General features: G+C 38.0%; 1 protein-coding gene across 5 annotated transcripts in view; it reads left to right on the top strand.

The window, feature by feature from the left end:
* Nucleotides 1-17,393, top strand: part of TTC33 (tetratricopeptide repeat domain 33) — a 35,487-nt gene that overhangs the window by 12,268 nt on the left and 5,826 nt on the right. For all 5 annotated transcript variants that reach the window (XM_059417053.1, XM_059417051.1, XM_059417054.1 and 2 more), the window contains exons 3-4: nucleotides 13,730-13,811; nucleotides 14,908-15,039. In XM_059417053.1, coding sequence (XP_059273036.1) covers nucleotides 13,730-13,811; nucleotides 14,908-15,039 — 214 coding nt within the window. The remainder of the gene's footprint in view (nucleotides 1-13,729; nucleotides 13,812-14,907; nucleotides 15,040-17,393) is intronic.

The raw sequence follows: 17,393 nt of genomic DNA, 5'->3' as shown, positions 1-17,393 counted from the left end.
CTAAACATCAGTGGGCCAAAGTATTTATGCAGTACTTCTTCTCTTTTCTATATCCTTTTCCCCCCTTTCTTAAACTTACATAGTCTCTTGCTTTCAGTGCCATCTCTATCCCGATGACTGCCAAATATGTCTATAGTGCTGTCTTCCCACATGAATTCCAGACTCGTCAATCTCCAGTGCTTACTTTATACCCACTTGGATGTCTGATTCATATCTCAGATTGAACATGTACTAAGCAGAACTCTTGATTTTTCTTGCAAACATCTGGTACTTTTTAGTCTTCTGCGTGTCAGTAAAAGGGATCACCATTTACCCAAGTCCATAAGCCTGAAAGCCAGAGTCAGCTCTGTGGGTTTCTGTGCCAGTGCAGAGCTAATTGGCCTCAGGTACTCCCATTTGCCTGCCCCTCATGCTGTTCTTTTGGCCATGAAGCCCTGGCAGCTGCTGCTGTTCTTACGGACCAGACAGCCTGCATTCATTGTGCTACCTGACAGTCCAAGACCATCACACCTTGACACTGGCCATTTTGGACCTGTAGGTGCTCTGGAAGGAGTGGGTCACATGTTGAGAAGTGGGAAGGGTTAAAAGCTTGTGGGGTAGAATTGGTGGGAGAAGGGTAAAGAAGGTAAAATTCTTCTTCCTTCGTCCTCTCACTGGACAGTTTCCAAGACACACAGGTTTTGTACAGTCTTCTGAAAAAGTTTTACAAGATTAGCAGTCATTTGTCTGTTTTTGAAGCTTTTGCCAGCTCAGCAGATGCCTTGTATTTATTCTCCCTCTTTGCTGCCTTACTTGTCTTTTTTTCCCTCACTCTTCCTTCCCTGGGATCCTATCCCCTACAAAGAACAAGCTTAGGTCTCAAGCTCTGTTTCCTAGGAAATCCAAGTTAAGATGTCATCCTGGATTTTCTTTCTTTTTTTTTTTTTTGCTCCTCATATCCAGTTTAAGTTGACTTTATTTTTTAAACATATTCTAAATCTTTTTTATCCTCTCTGTTTTCACTGCTGGATTCCTAATCTCATCTCTTACCTGAATCATTCAGGTGGTCTCCTAATGGCTTTCCTGTGCTCATTCTTTTTTTTTTTTTTTTTAAGATTTTATTTATTTATTTGACAGACAGAGGTCACAAGTAGGCAGAGAGGCAGGCAGAGAGAGAGGAGGGGAAGCAGGTTCCCCGCTGAGCAGAGAGCTCAATGTGGGGCTCAATCGCAGGACCTGAGATCATGACCTGAGCCGAAGGCAGAGGCTTAACCCACTGAGCCACCCAGGTGCCCCTCCTGTGCTCATTCTTATAGCTCTACAGACTCTTCTCTTCCCTGGGCCTGACTGATCTTTTCAAAATGTAAATCGTGTCTGTGTGTTGTATCAAATCTCTACAGATTCCACATCATTCATGAGATAAAAGCCACACTCGTAACCATGGCCTCCTGGTTCCTAAGTAATCGTGGCCTCTTGTAGCTCTCATCTGCCTTCCTCCTCCAACTATAGCCATGATAGTTTTCTTTCCTTTCCTCAAAACATGAGGTGTTTGGTCCTCCCTTGGCTTAGGCTCTTCCCATTGTCTGGGATGAACTTCCTCCAGATCTTCAGTTAGCTGACCACTTTTTGTCAGTCAGATCACAGCTCAAATGCCTTACTAGAGAGATCTTTTCTGACCATACATTCAGAGTAGCCATCTAGTCATTCCCTTTCATGTCCCTCCACTTTTTTTTTTTAAATCCACACTCATCATATTTTAACTTAGGTTTGTTATCTTTCTCTACCTTCTTCCTGCATGCAAACATTCTGGAATGGAAGATCTAGAAAAACGGTAGGTCATTTTATATCTTGTCGAATGCCGTATTCTCAGTTTCCAGAAAACTACCTGGCTCAGAGGAGATGCTTAATAAATTTCTGCCAGATGAACAAGCTTATAACTACAGAGCTCATTAAGCTTGAAGCTGTAGTAAATTAAAAATCTAATTGGGAGCAAAGTAGTTAAACACTTTGACATTTCTGTCTGATAAATGAGTGTGCTCACTTGCTTGCTTGTTCACCAGCTGTTGTTCTCCTCAGTGTAGGGCCTACCTCACCTCACCCTGCCCAGCACGATCCCTGTGCCCATTCTCTTTGTGCTAGCTCACCAGCACACGGCTCAGGTTGTCTTTACACTGGCTGAATCAGACTTTGGTCACTTATTAACCATAGTGACTTTAAACCAAGTTTTTATCTTGTAATGCTTCCTATCCAACAGCTGCAGTAGGGCCGTGTCTGGTCAGTCTGTTCCAGTCTCAAGTTGAATTAAGAGATATGCTGGAGAAGTTATGAGAGACCATTGATTTATTGGGTGCCAAGTTTCCTGGGATCCAAAAACAGAGGAACTGGGGGTTGGCACCCTTTGTTTGTAGGCCAGGAGACATATATCAGAGAGAAACGAAAAATGGGGGAGGAGAGGGAATTCAATAAGCTTATGATAGTGAAATAAATGCCCACCAGTTGCTGCTGCTTTTCAGTTGGTGGAAAACAGCTCACTTTTTCCTTCAAACCTTTGCGTGTCCCGTGGCCATAAAACACATTTCACTTAGCAACGCCTTCAAAATAAAAGCAGCACCACTAAGAGGGTGGAGTGGCCTTTTCTTTTTTTCCCCTCAAATCTCTGTGCCTGTGTTTGCACATGTATATGTTGGTATGGGTACCTGTGTGCACGTGCTGCCTAATGAAAAGAGAAAACAGAACTAAGCCATGGTCAGTGTTACCGGGAACTTCTCGTTTCCTACTTTGCGATAATGGAAGCAGCTTGAGGGGTGGGAAGGTTGGGATGGGGGAGGCTGCCCTGTTTCTCAGGAACAGAGCTGTTGGCATTTTGGGCAGGACAGGTCTTTGTTGATGAGGATTGCCCCTTGTCTTGCCACATGTTAGCATCCCTGGACCCTTGTCAATAGTGTCCCTAAGTCACAATGACAACCAGACCACCTCTGTGAATTGATATAAATGCCTGCCATGGGGGTGATAACAGTTCCTGGTTGAGTTAGGCAGAAACTAGGACTGAAAGTGAAAAGGACATTTGACAGATGTGACAGATTTTTTAAGTGGTTGGACCAAGTAATGCAAGGGTTGGCACACCATATTTATAAATTTTTTAAATAAACATTTATAAAGTTTTATTGGACACAAGCGTGCATCTTTGTGTATTGTTATCTGTGACTGATTTTTCTGCGGCAGCAGAATTGAGCAGTTGTGACAGAGACTCCATGGTCTGCAAAGCCTGAAACACTCGTTATAGGGTGCTTTACTGGACTGACCTTGGTCTCCAGACCAGCCCCTTTTTCTAAAGCCATGGCTCCTAAACCTCACATATCCCAGTGTCTTAAAGTCCTTCTGCTCTACGTAGAATTTTAATCTCTTAGTTCTTTCTACCCATATTCCCATTCCCTTAGTCTTGGGATTTCTTGTAACTTCTATACCTGGAATGGTAAGATAGAACAAAGTAAGAATTAAGGTATCTGCTACTTTTCTTTTAAGGTAAAATTTGTTTTCATTTCTTTCTTTCTTTCTTTCTTTCTTTTCTTAAATGTATTTTCAGCAGGCTAGTTTTTGTCCACATGTTTCATGTCTCATGCTTTTCTTTGCTGCTTTCCAAGACTTCTCTGAGAGAAGGTAGGGTAGGTAGATAAAATCTGTGTGCCTGGCCTTGTTCTGGCTGTTGTAGAGAGTACAGGTGAAACTACCTTTTGGTCCCTGAACTCATTAGTGAAGAGAAGACAAAAATACATGAAAAAAATAGAGAAAAATGAAGTGGGAGAAAGCATTAGGTAGCCGGAAAAGCATTAGTCTTGTAACTGTAAGAGCTCGCTTCCTGGTTTTCACAGGATTAATACCATGTGCCTGTGGACTGGTCCTGTAGCTGTTCTCTACCTTTGTTTCCTCTTCAGTAAAATGAGAACAAGTAATGCCAATCTTGGAGGACTTTATGAGCACTAAGGGAATGAACTTTCTGTGAGAATAATTGTTTATTAGTGATGGTATTGAAAGTACCTTGTAAAACAAAGTACTTCAGGAACACAAGTGATGCTACACGGTCAGGTAAGTGGTACTCATACGGGCTTGATGAAGAATGGAATTTTAACTTGGTCTTAGAGGAGAGCAAGCTTTTGAATAGTGAAGAGGGGGAGGAGGGAAATCTTAGATGTGCATATGTTTGTGTACTGGGGGGCCCCCATGAACAAAGAACGACAGGATACGTGGGTGGAGACTGGGCACATGAGCAGCTGAGTGGAGCAGAGGTGTGGGTGGGAGGGAAGTAGAAAAAGATCGGCCTGATAAGCTAATACTGGAACAAACAGATTCACTAGTTTTAAGTCCTACAGAATTTTCTACTACTCCATTTCTTAGAATATTATGAGTAGAAGGATTATTATGAAGGAATAATTTAACTTTTCAGAGACTAAAACATAGCACATTTCCAAAGTTTTTCATGTTGTGTCTGAAATAACATTTGGAAATACTTAGAGATAGGCTGAAAGTCACCCATAATTTGCTCTCTTCTTAGGTGACATAGTAACCACTTTTAGACATAGTATCATTGAAGCTTAGTGGATAATCGCACCATGAAATGGAATTTCTGTGATTTATATACTTTTTGTTAGGAACTTTATAGGGAATCGCTATAAAGAGTCGAAATGGGTGTTAAGTATTATTGAGAGTCTTATACTTTTTTTCCCTGTGTTATTTGTTACATATGAGTTTTTCTTATTTTCTGAGGTGTATCCTACATGGTCATGTGAACTTTATACTTTTTAATAAGTTGCTGGATTTAATTTGTTAATAGTTTAGGGTTTTTATATTTAGCTTATGCACTGGAAAGTCTGTAGTGATTATTAGGATTCTCTTTTTTTCAGATAATGTATCTTTCTTAGGACAAAAGCATTTCTTATTTTTATTGCTAGATTGTCCAAATATGCTGAAATGCATTAGGACTCTTAAGACTATTTTTTTTAACTGTGGTATTTAAAACTGTGGCTTAGGCAGTGGCATATATTTCATGGTCAGGATCATATTGTCTTTGTTTATCCCACGAAGACTGTCTACCACTCCCATGTCTACCTTATTCTTTCAGTAATTATTGATATGTGTTAGGCCTGTTGTGTTACGTGCTAAAGCTGCATATACCTTGGTGTACATAGAGCTTCTGGCTTAAACAAAAAGAAATAAATGTAAAGTTTCAAGTTCTATGAAGAAAAAAACCAGGTATCATGAGCCAATATTCACAAGAATGATTTAAGGCAGAGGGGCAGAGTGAGCCTCTCTGAGGAACCAGGAAGGCAGGTTGGTGGGGGTTTAGCTAGGGAAGGGAGTCCTGATTCTTATTTTGCTTTTTGCATAATTTGTGATTTTGTCCTATATTTGTCATTAAAATAAGGCGACTTGCTATAGTCCTGCCCATTTACTTACATGTTTTAATTTGATCCAAGTTATTCCATGATACTAGAATTAATTTCTAGTGAATTTTATTTTGTGAAATTTGTGTGTATATGCTCCGTGAGTGAGTAATACAGATGGTAAAAATAATTTTAAATCGTCTCTGTATCTGAAGTAGAAATTGGGAGATTAAAATTGTGACTTTTTACTTGTTTTAGAAAACAGGTTGTCTAGTATGGCAAGGAGGAGAAGAAGGCAATTGCTTTCAATACAATAACAACTAAGAAACATCCTGCACTAGGTAGGAGTTGACATCATCGTTTTAATTGCTTTGGAAAATGACCTTTATTCAGTGTGTGTCCACATTGATGTAACTTCAGAGCTCCTTCCTGCTGTCTCCGGAGGCCGTTGATCCGCCCTGCATTGTTTGTTCTTGTCTGTAATAAATTAGACACGTTTAAGATAGGTTTCTTCTTTTGTGCAAGTAAATAGTTGAAGTTTAAACTGTGACGGAACGTGGGCTTTTTTGACTTGACCTAATCCCGTGTCCACATAATTTCAATAAGTGATAGTGACTAAGACTCGGAGCAGTTTAGAATTTGTCAAGTGTACTTCTGACTTGTCCCTTGCCTGATAGAATCACCCAGGGACTCTGGTCTGAGCATCATCTCAGCAATTCTTCCCAACACACTTCCCCTTCTCCTAAATATGTATGTTTTGAGAAAGTATGCCATGATTAGGAAGTATGTCTTTTTCTTTTATTCCCTTTTTGTTCTTTTTTCTCTCTGACCTTATCTTAGGTATGGAAATTAGGTTTCTTATGACAAATGTTCATTGTATTACTTACACATTATTTTGTCCTTGCTTTCTTCAGAGTGCTGCTCCAATTTCTAGACAGAGAAGCTCAAAATAACTTAACCATTTTGGGGGAGTTTAATTAAAAAAATTGATCATTACGTAAAAGTTGGAACTTGATTTACCTACATTGCAAGTCACACAGCTTTCACTCAAATTAAATCTATCAAAAACTACTTTCAATATCATTGTAATGTTTATGTGAAAGCTCTTACAAAATCAAAGAAGAAAACTAAACTTTCGATTTCAAATATTATATTCTGAACAAAGGAAAGCCACTTCGAATAAAAAAATATAAACTGAGCCAGAAAAGTTATTTCTATCATGAAACATTTTTGGGCACAATTACTGTAAATATTATTAGAAATACAATGTAAAATAAGGTGAAAACTTTGAAGTTTTTGATGACATAGTTTTTAATGAGGAAATAAAATACGAATATTAATATTAGCTAGGGATTTGCTAAAAAGTGTACCTGTATAGAAATAGCTTTTAGGGGAGATGCCTGGCCGGCTCAGTTGGTAGAACATGCAACTCTTAATCTCAGGGTCGTGAGTTCAAGCCCCATACTGGGCATAGGGCCTACTTAAAGAAAAAAAGAAAAGAAAAGTAGCTTTTAGGAAACTTCTTCCTTTTTTACTTTAAGTAATCCTTATACCCAGTGTGGGATAGAAGTAGCATTTAAATTTGTCTTGATATTTCCATATAAGGATGTAAAATTGTGTGATAGAAATCAAATAGAAATCTGTCATGAATTAGTGGAAAGTAATATTCATTTGTGGCTAGTTACATTCTGTTTGTCATAGAAAAAGATGCTATAACATTTCTTCTTAAAGATGGTCATCCTTCTTTCATGGATTCTGCCTTTTATATATATATATATATATATATATATACACACATATATCCTTTTATATATATACACACACACACACACACACATATATATATATATATATATATATATATATATATATATATATTTTTTTTTTTAATTTGAGAGCGAGCAAGCAGGGGGAGAGAGCGTGTGTGAGCAGGGGGAGAGATGAGGGAGTGGCAGGCAGTGAGGGAGAAGCAAACTCCCCGCTGAGCAGGGAGCCCTTTATGGGGCTCCATCCCAGGACCTGAGCTGAAGGCAGACGCTTAACTCTCTGATCCACCCAGGTGCCCCTGGATTCTGCATTTATGAGTTTACCCACTCACTAAAGTATATTGGTAACCCCCAAATTAATACTCACGGTGCTTTCACAAGCATTAGTGAACATGCACAGAGCTGAGAAAAATTTGAGTGCCTGCTGTGGCTGTTCCCAGATGAGTCAAACAAGGTGCAACTGTGTCTCCTTGTTCCAACTCTTACACTGTAAACAAGTGTCCTTTTTGTGGTCTAAGTTATATTTTCCACACATAATGTGTCTTTTGTTGGTGGTTTGGCTGTTTAAAACGGCCCCCAAGTATGGTTTAGAAGTGCTATATTCCTAAGGACAAGAAGGGTGTGATGTGAATGAGCACAGATTTGACAGAGAAAATATGTGTGTGTTCAGTAACCTTTGTCCAGGCATGAGTTAAAGTGCTATTGGCCATGAGTTCAATGTTAATGAATCATAAATATATATTAAATAAGATGTCTTTAAACAGAAACACATAAAACAAGGCTATATATTAATCAGTTGATAAAAATATGACCAGGAGTTTGCAGGGACTTAACCCTGTGTTTTCCAGACTACGAGGAATGATTCAGTATTTGCTAATTCAGTCTTTACAGCGACTTTTTAGAACATAACTTTGGGAATGAGAATCAGCTATATCTGGAATAAAGCTTTTGAGCTTAATAGTGTTTTAATATCTGCAACTTTTCTTTTTATCAAGAATTTAAATAACCAGGACAAGTAATTAAAATTGTCTCTAAAGCTGTTTAAAATCTAAATCTTTCTGGTTCCCGGTAGAGTCTGGATAGTAAGAGATTTACTGTATAGCCTTTTTTTTTTTAAAGGCAGTTCTGTACATAATAATACCAACATATAGTGAGTAAAAGGGCAAGGGAGAGAATTGTGTGTATATTTAGAATGTTACCATTTATGATGTTTTAGAAGATACATAGGTCCACATGCTTATAAATCTAAAGATTATCTTTGGCAGGATATCAAGGAACTGGTAACTAGTTGCCTGTGGGAAAGTGATCTAATAGACCAGAGGACTGGAGTGAAGGCAAGATTTGCTTTTAATTGTACAAATTTGGGGGCACTTGGGTGGCGTAGTTGGTTAAGTGTCCAACTCTTGGTTCAGCTCAGGTCATTATCTCAGGGTTGAGTTTGAGCCTAGCACGGGCCAGCAGAGAGTCTGCTTAAGACTCTCTGTCTTATCCCCCCGTCCACCGCCACCTTCCCCAATGCACTCCCCTTTTTTCTTTCTTTCTTTCTTTTTTTTTTTTTTTTGAATATATTCTTAGCAAATAACAGATGGATTTTAAAGGTCAGGTGTTTAACCTACTGAGCCACCCAGGTGCCCCAGTGGGTCATATTAATAGAAAATCTGAAGGGGAAGAGTATAGACTTAGAGTATAGCATATTATAGTAGGTGTCCTAGTGGGTCATATTAATAGAAAATCTGAAGGGGAGGAGTCTAGACATATATTATAGTATATTATAGTAAATATAATATTTACTATATATAATAATGCTAATACTGATAATACATAATAATGTTAATATAATAATATACATAATATAATATACTTATTTCTTCCTTCATTGGCGTTTTTCTTAAAGGAAATTAATGAGAATGATATTTTAAGTTGTACCATCCTTCCTTCTAAAGTGATCTCATTTCCAATCAGTTTTATATCAAGTATAATATGTGTATATTTGACCTCCAAAATACAGCTTTCCTTCTTCAGCAATTGTTCATGGCCCACTTCCTTCCAAAAAGATGGCTGTAGTGACCAAAGGGTAATTTTTTCAAGATTTATGGAGATATAATTGATCTATAACATCATGTAAGTTTAAGGTATAGGATGTGATGATTTGATAAACATATATATTGCAGAATGATTACCACGGTAAAAAGTTAGTTGATACATCCATCACCTCACATTTGCTTTTTTTGTGTGGTGAGAACATTTAAGATTTACTCTCTTAGCAGCTTTTAAATATAATGTCTAACAGTAGAGGATCCATTTGAATGAATTTTGTGTTGAAACAGTAGTAATCAGTCTCTGAGCATTATGCTACAGAGAGAAGCATTTGATAATTTAAAGACATTAAAAAAAGTTTCATATGTCTTAAACTGGAAGAATATACAATAAAGTGTTAACTATATTAACTATGGTTGTTGTCTTTATTTATTTATTTTTTAAAATTTTATTTATTTGACAGAGAGATCACAAGTAGTCAGAGAGGCAGGCAGAGAGAGAGAGAGAGAGAGAGAGAGAAGCAGGCTCCCTGCTGAGCAGAGAGCCTGATGCGGGGCTCGATCCCAGGACCCTGGGATCATGACCTGAGCCGAAGGCAGAGGCTTTAACCCACTGAGCCACCCAGGTGCCCCGGTTGTTGTCTTTAATTTCTGTGTGTGGGGGGGGGTATGGGTGTGTATGCATGTGCTTTTCTATATTTTCTGATTCTTCTCTGTGTATTTGGGAAATAGTTTTTTATATCAAAACAAGTGTCCTTTACTCAGGTATAGAAACAAGAAAGACCTGATTTAAGAACATTTTGTATAAAAACAAACTTCATGTAAGCACCGTAATGTTATAGCAGCGTTATCAACAATAGCCAAAATATGGAGAGAACCCAAATGTCCATTGACTGATGAATGGCTGAAGAAGATGTTTAAAACACACACACATACACACACACACACACACACTCGAATATTACCTAGCCATCAAAAAGAATGAAATCTTGCCATTTGCAACAACATGGATAGAGCTAGATTATATTCTGCTAAATGAAATAAGTCAGAGAAAGACAAATCCCATATGAACTCACTCATGTGGAATTATGAAAGAAAACAGGTGAATGTGTGGGAAGGGAGAAAAGAAAAAAAGGAGAGAGGGAAATAAGCCGTAAATGACTCTTAACAATAGAGAACAAACTGAGGTTTAATTGAGGGGGTTGGGGAGTACTAAATGGGCGATGGGTATTAAGGAGCGCACTTGTTTGATGGGCACTGGGTGTTGTATGTAAGCGATGAATCACTGAGTTCTACTCCAGAAGCCAGTATTGCCCTGTGTGTTAACTACCTAAATTTTTAAAAAAAGATTATTTTTTTAAAAAGGTTTTATTCATTCTTCTCTTACCCCCTTAACCCCCTATGTTGCTTCTCCACTTCCTCATATCAGGGAGATCATATGAAAGTTGTCTTTCTCCGATTGACTTATTTCGCTAAGCATGATACCCTCTAGTTCCATCCATGTCGTCGCAAATGGCAAGATTTCATTTCTTCTGATGGCTGCATAGTATTCCATTGTGTATATATACCACATCTTCTTGATCCATTCATCTGTTGATGGACATCTAGGTTCTTTCCATAGATTGACTATTGTAGACGTTGTTGCTATAAACATTCGGGTGCATGTGCCCCTTCGGATCACTACGTTTGTAGTGCAGTTGCTGGGTCATAGGGTGGGATTGGGAGGGAGACAAACCGTAAGTGACTCTTAATCTCACAAAACAAACTGAGGGTTGCTGGGGGGTGGGTTTGGGAGAAGGGGGGTGGGGTTATGGACATTGGGGAGGGTATGTGCTGTGATGAGTGCTATGAAGTATGTAAATCTGGTGATTCACAGACCTGTACCCCTGGGGATAAAAATATATGTTTATTAAAAAAATATATATAAAAAAGTTTTTATTTATTTTAGAGAGAGAGGGAAAGAGAGAGCAGGAGCGGAGGGCCATGGCAGAGGGAGGGGGAGAAGCAAACTCCCCACTGAGCAGGGAGCCCAGTGCGGGGCTCAGTCTTGGGACCCTGAGATCATGATCTAAGCTGAAGGCAGGTGCTTAACCGATTGAGCCACCTAGGTGCCCCTCCCCTCCCGCCAAGAATATTTCTGATGTAGGCAGAAGCAGGGAAAAACATTCAGCATTGTGGTAGCACATCATAAAAATGAAGTGCATAATGGTCACACTGTATTCCTAAAACTCTAGTAGTCTTTCAGAAGTAAAAACAGTGTTCAAATAGGTAACTCTTCAGTACTAAGCAGGGGCCCCTGTTAGGGAAGAAGATATTAACTGTGGTCCAGGCAGTAGTTCTGATAGCTATGTCTGCGTTTTCAGATTGGTTTGCCTGGAAGCAAAGACTACCAACTTTTGCAGGGTCAATCTGAAACATCTAGCTCTGTCTAGCTTGCTGTTACCAAGTTGTGGTAGCCACTGCTGCAGCCTATCATGGCAGCTCTGGCAGGATGTGTAAAGCACACTCCTGCCATGTTCACCTTCCCCCTGCTGCTAGCCATGGAGCTGGCTCTGTGGAAAACCCATTTACAGGTGTCAGTAGCCCATTTTCATTTGCCAAGACGGCATGAGACCCCTGGAAATGGTACTGCCCATCCGTATTCCTTGCTAGTCAAGGAACTCTCTAGCAAGGTGAAAACAGAATGCACTTTTTTATGTTCTTCAAACTTTGCATTTTCTCCCAAATGTCACCTGCATTTCTCTACTTCACCTTCCTCTGTTTGAATAATAAATAATAATAATAATAATAATAATATTGCATATTGGCCCACATTTTGGTTGGTATCTTTGGTTTGGATCACATATTCAAGGAGGAAAATTATGCAAAAGAACACATACAGAGGAAATGAAGGGTCTAGAAAAAAGGAAACAATGAGTGATTCCATAGAAAGTAGCACATGATAGGTCTTAATACGTTATGAAAGATATTATCAATGGTTCACCACCTTGGTGTTTATTAGCATTTCCTGGTTCAAAAAATTTAGATGCCTGGGTCCTCCTCTGAGAATATATGTTTTAGATGAGCTGAGACTAGGCCCAGCTCTGTGTATACGTGGTGTGTGTGTGTGTGTGTGTGTGTGTTGTGTATTTCTTCCCTTCCAGAATCTCCCTAGATCATTCTGGTGTAGCCAAGAATTAAAACTAGTAGGTTACATATTTTCTGTTTATCTTGAGAAATTAGAATTAGTAGCACTGGGAGGAAGGTACAGAATAGAAAGTTTCTGCTCATTGTCATGGAAGATATATTCTGGCAAATAGGACTTTCTCTTTCTAGAAATAGTCCCATATACGTGAGTTAACCACTTGTGAAGGATACCATATAGGATAACATACAGGATAACATATAAGGATAACATATAGGACTTTGTTATTCCTTAATTTTATTTAAAAAAGTGCTGCAGTGCTTCTGCAAATTTGGATGTGGCATGCTAACATCGGTTTTAGACAGGAGGAATTCGTGGTGTCTTCGCAGAGATGCTAGTTGACCATACAGCTCTGGAGATCACAAGAAAAACCTCACTAGGAGGACATCAGTGGAAAAGTGCTAGTGGAAATCACCATCTCTAAGCTGTTTTTCATTCATTTGACCCATTTTAAAAAAAAAAGATTTTATTTATTTATTTGACAGAGCTCACAAGTAGACAGGCAGGCAGAGAGGGGGGGGGAAGCAGGCTCCCCACTGAGCAGAGAGCTCAATGTGGGGCTCGATCCCAGGACCCTGGGATCATGACTTGAGCTGAAGGCAGAGGCTTAACCCACTGAGCCACCCAGGTGCCCCTCATTTGACCCATTTTTATAAGCTTACCTTGTATTAATAGTGATGAAAAGATATAGTTCCTGAGCTCATGGAATTTACAGACAAGAAAACTTAAAACTGAAGAATCTTTTTTAAAGATTTATTTATTTATTAGAGAGAGAGAGAGCGCGCAAGAGCCAGGGGGGAGAGCAATACAGAGGGGGGAGAGAGAGAGAGAGAATTCTCAAGCAGACTCCCCACTGAGCACAGAGCCCGAGGCAGGGCTCAATCCCACAACCCTGAAATCATGACCTGAACCAAAACCAAGAGTCGGATGCTCAACTAGCTGAGCCATCCAGGTGCCCCAAAAGAGTCTTTACACAGTTACCAGGCAACTTCTTAAAGTGTTCTGTGTCAGCTAGATTGTTTCAAGATTGCCCAGGACTGCAGCTGGATTATATATTCCTCAGAAAAGTCCTTTGTAATCCTTGGGACATGTATGACAACATTTGCAGACACATTGGGGTTGATGAAAAAAGGGAAATATTGATGACGATTTCTCAGCCAGGAAAGAGATTTCTAAGATCTCTTGCATTTATATTTGTCTTTTTCTCTTTTGCTGTCCTTTCCCTTTATCTCTTAATTTTTCTTGCTTTTATAATATTATTATTGTCAGTTCTTGAATAGAGCTATTTCTCGATATACAAGTATTCCTTAGTACCCGATTTGAATATTTAGTAAGGTACTCTCAAGGCCTTATTAAAAATATGATATTAATGTAACTTAATCACAGATATCGAGAGGCAATTCAAAAATGGGATGAAGCACTGCAGTTAACCCCAGATGATGCCACCCTGTATGAGATGAAATCACAGGTAAGGATCACGGAGAATTTCAGTTTCCTTATGAAATCTCACTGTGTTGTGTTCATATGTGTTTGGTGCACAGTAATGAACCAAGACCGCATTTCTTTCCACTTTCTTTCTCAAATATGTCTTTTTCAAATTTTGTAACATTTCCTTTCCAAAATGTATTACCGTATTATTATTGGTAGGCCCTGGGTGATAAAATATTATCACTGTATTATTTATGGCTCTGCCTTTTGTATGACATTAGAAGTTCATTAATTTTCATAGTGAAGTTAACTTATTTCAACCTTGGTAAGGTATGAACAGCTGCCTATCTTTTAGGAAGTCAGTGGTGATTTCTTTTCTTCTTCCGTTTGTTTTTTAGTGATGATTTCTTAAATGAAATGTGTTTGCTTGCCTTGGAAATTAATTGTAGTGAACTGAGCAATAGCTTTGTTTCTTCAGAATGAGGACAGTTGGACTCTGAATGATGATATTTCTCTAAAAATGGCCTAGTCCTTAGCAAAAGGTCAGAATAGACTCAATTTATTAATAGTTTAGAAATAACATTTGAATTTTAAAAATACATTTCTATTATTTTGTGGGAAAGTCTATAAAGAAAATCTCTGAGCGCTTGGATTAAGTTATCCAAAAGACTTTAAAATCTCTAATGGAGTATCAGACATATTTTTGGGAGGGAATAGTTGCAATTCAGCCTTGATCTACACACTTTACAGATACCTTTCAGATGATGATCTCAAACATAAGGCACACTGTAAATAGAAAACCACACTGTAAATAGAATAATCAAAAGTGGAATTAAGAGTTCAAATATCTCTGAACCATGGCTAGATCATGATCACCTTATTTTAACTGATGGACGAGAGTGTTCAATGACTGAGAAGGGGATAGTTTATATTTTCATAGTTATTTTAGAAATAGGAAGAAAAGTCTTTCCTGACCCTGCAAGGCAGTGGTGTGGGTCAAAACCACTGAGATGCTATATTTACCAGACTAAAAATATTTTTTTTCAAATGAAAAAGTTTATATATGGTTATTCATTAGTAGTTTGCTAGTTTATGAGTATTACTGACAAGTTTTGTTTCTTTTTTTTTGGCTACAGGTCCTAATGTCTCTTCATGAAATGTTCCCAGCAGTACATGCAGCTGAAATGGCTGTCCAGAGAAATCCACATTCATGGGAGTCTTGGCAAACTTTGGGACGTGCTCAGCTTGGATTAGGAGAGATAGTCCTGGTAAGGAAGTTAGATTATTATAATGATGAAATTTTATTCTGATGTGTTTTTGATTAGCTGAGCCAAAAAGTAAATAGCCATTTATCACATCTGTGCAAAAAAATAAATACCTTTACCTCGTAAAGGTAGTAAGCACAGATACAGATCATAGTTTTTATTGAATGTCTTTTTCCGTTGTAAACATCAATTATCTTAGAGTCAGAATATTTTTTCCAGGGGGCACCCCGCTGGTTCAGGTGGTTAAGTTTCCGACTCTTGGTTCGGCTCAGATCATGATTTCATAGGCCATGAGATTGAGCTCCCTATCAGGCTCCGTGCACAGTGGGGAGTCTGCTTAAGAGGCTCTCCCTCTGTCCTTCCCTCTTTCTCTCTCTCTCTCTAAAATAAATAAAATCTTTAAAAAAAAAAGAAATTTTTTTCAGGTGTTAGATAGCACAGGCAGAAGAAATGAGAGTTGACTGTGACCATTAAATCTTGTTTTTGTTTTTGTTTTGGCATGGCTGGCCCCTAACACTCTACAGAGTGTTTGCCAATCTAATACAGTAGTGCCAAATTTTCTGTTTGTCATTAATTAAGATTTTGCATGGCTTTATTTGCCTTTCACAGTTAGAAAAAAAATCAAAAATTAAAAATAGCTTCTTTGAAGGCTAATGAAATGACTGGTAAACCCTGAACCTAACTTTACTAACAATGGCTTTAGTAAGTTATGGATAACTTAGATTTTTCTGATAAATATCATTTCTGTTTACCAAAACAATGGTGTTGGTCAAATTCTCAGAAATGATAAGTAAGGAATTTTGATGAGAGAATAATTGGTGTCAAGTAACTTAAACATGATTAATCTGAAATGAGGTTCACAGTGATGGAAACCAGTTTAACCAAAGTCCCTATTTTTTTTTGTTGTTGTTGTTACCTGAAGACTTAACTCATACTAGAGTTGGAAAAAAGAAATTCATGGTGTTTTGTTTTCTAATGGGTTAACAGGAAAACAAATAAAGCCTATCACATAATACTTGCCCCCCATTTCTGCTTTATTTAAAAGCTTACAAAGCATTAACTTTTGCTTGTTAAGTGTCTATGGTAATGGAAAAAAGTCTCTAGGATTTAAAGTTTAGCAAAGATTGTCCTGTAAAGAAAGAAAATACTCTAGGAGACATAGTAGAGGTACTTCCAGTCAATCAGGAAACGTAAATTGTTTAAGATTTTAAGTTTTTTATTTTGCATAAGGGTGCCAGTTCAATATTTTTGTTTGTTTGTTTTGTTTTGTTTTTCCTGCTGATACGGTTCTGTCCATTAAAATTATGAAATTCTTGCAGGGATTAAAAGTGTAATTTTTTTCCTCATTTAATATAATTTTTAGGGCTGTACTTGGGAAAATCTAAGTTTATAATTTTTATGTAGACTTAAGCTATTTTGAAAGACTGGAATAGTAAGAATAAAAAAGACTTAAAATGTTAAGGAAGGGTTGCTATGAAAAATATATTGAAAGCGAGCTAAAAATTGTTAACATCTAACCATTCTTCCTATATTTGCATGTATTTGGACAAAAACACAAGATAATACAAAGATAAACAGACCACGTGGTAGATTAAGAGTCAGTAGGTGGGGAGAGCTCCAGCAGTAATTATTTAGGATTTTATGTACTCTTGGGTGTTGGAAGGGACGAATCATTAAATTCTACACCTGAAACTTACATTATATGTTAACTAACTGGAATGTAAATAAAAACTTGAAACTTAGAGTGAGTTGGGTGTTGGAAAACAGTTATAGGCTTAGTTCTTCATTTTCTAATTGCTTGAGGTGTAAAATTAGCTCTTTAATTGAGATCTTTCTTCTATAAATGTCCCTCTTAGTTCTGCTTTTGCTGCATCCATAAGCTTTAGTATGTTGTGTATTCATTCTCGTCGTCTCCAGATGTTTTCTCATTTCCCTTATGACTTACTACTCTTTAACTCATTGGTTGTTGAAGACTGGGTGGTTTAGTTTCTGCTTATTTGTGAATTTCCTGGTTTTTCTTCTGCTACTGATATCTGGTTTTATTCCATTGTCATTAGAAAAGACACTTGGTATGATTTCAGTCGCCTTATATTTGTTAAATTTTGTTCTATGACCTGACATGTGACCTCTCCTGGAAAATGTTATGTTTGTACTTGAGAATAGCGTGCACTCTGATGCTGTTGGGGGGAATGTTTTGTCTATGTTAGGTCCCTTTGATTTATTGTGTCGGTCAGATCCTCTCTTCCCTTAGTGATCTGCCATCTGGGTGTTGGGTCCATTACCGATGTTGGGTATTGCGGTCTCCTGCTGTCTGTTGCTGTCAGTTTCTCCCTTCAGTTTTGTCCGTGTTTACTTTA

This window comes from Mustela nigripes, chromosome 12 (assembly GCF_022355385.1).
Source record: "Mustela nigripes isolate SB6536 chromosome 12, MUSNIG.SB6536, whole genome shotgun sequence".
NCBI classification, from domain to species: Eukaryota; Metazoa; Chordata; class Mammalia; order Carnivora; family Mustelidae; genus Mustela; species Mustela nigripes.
Note: the sequence above shows the minus strand (reverse complement) of the source record. Positions and strands in the feature narration are given on the sequence as shown.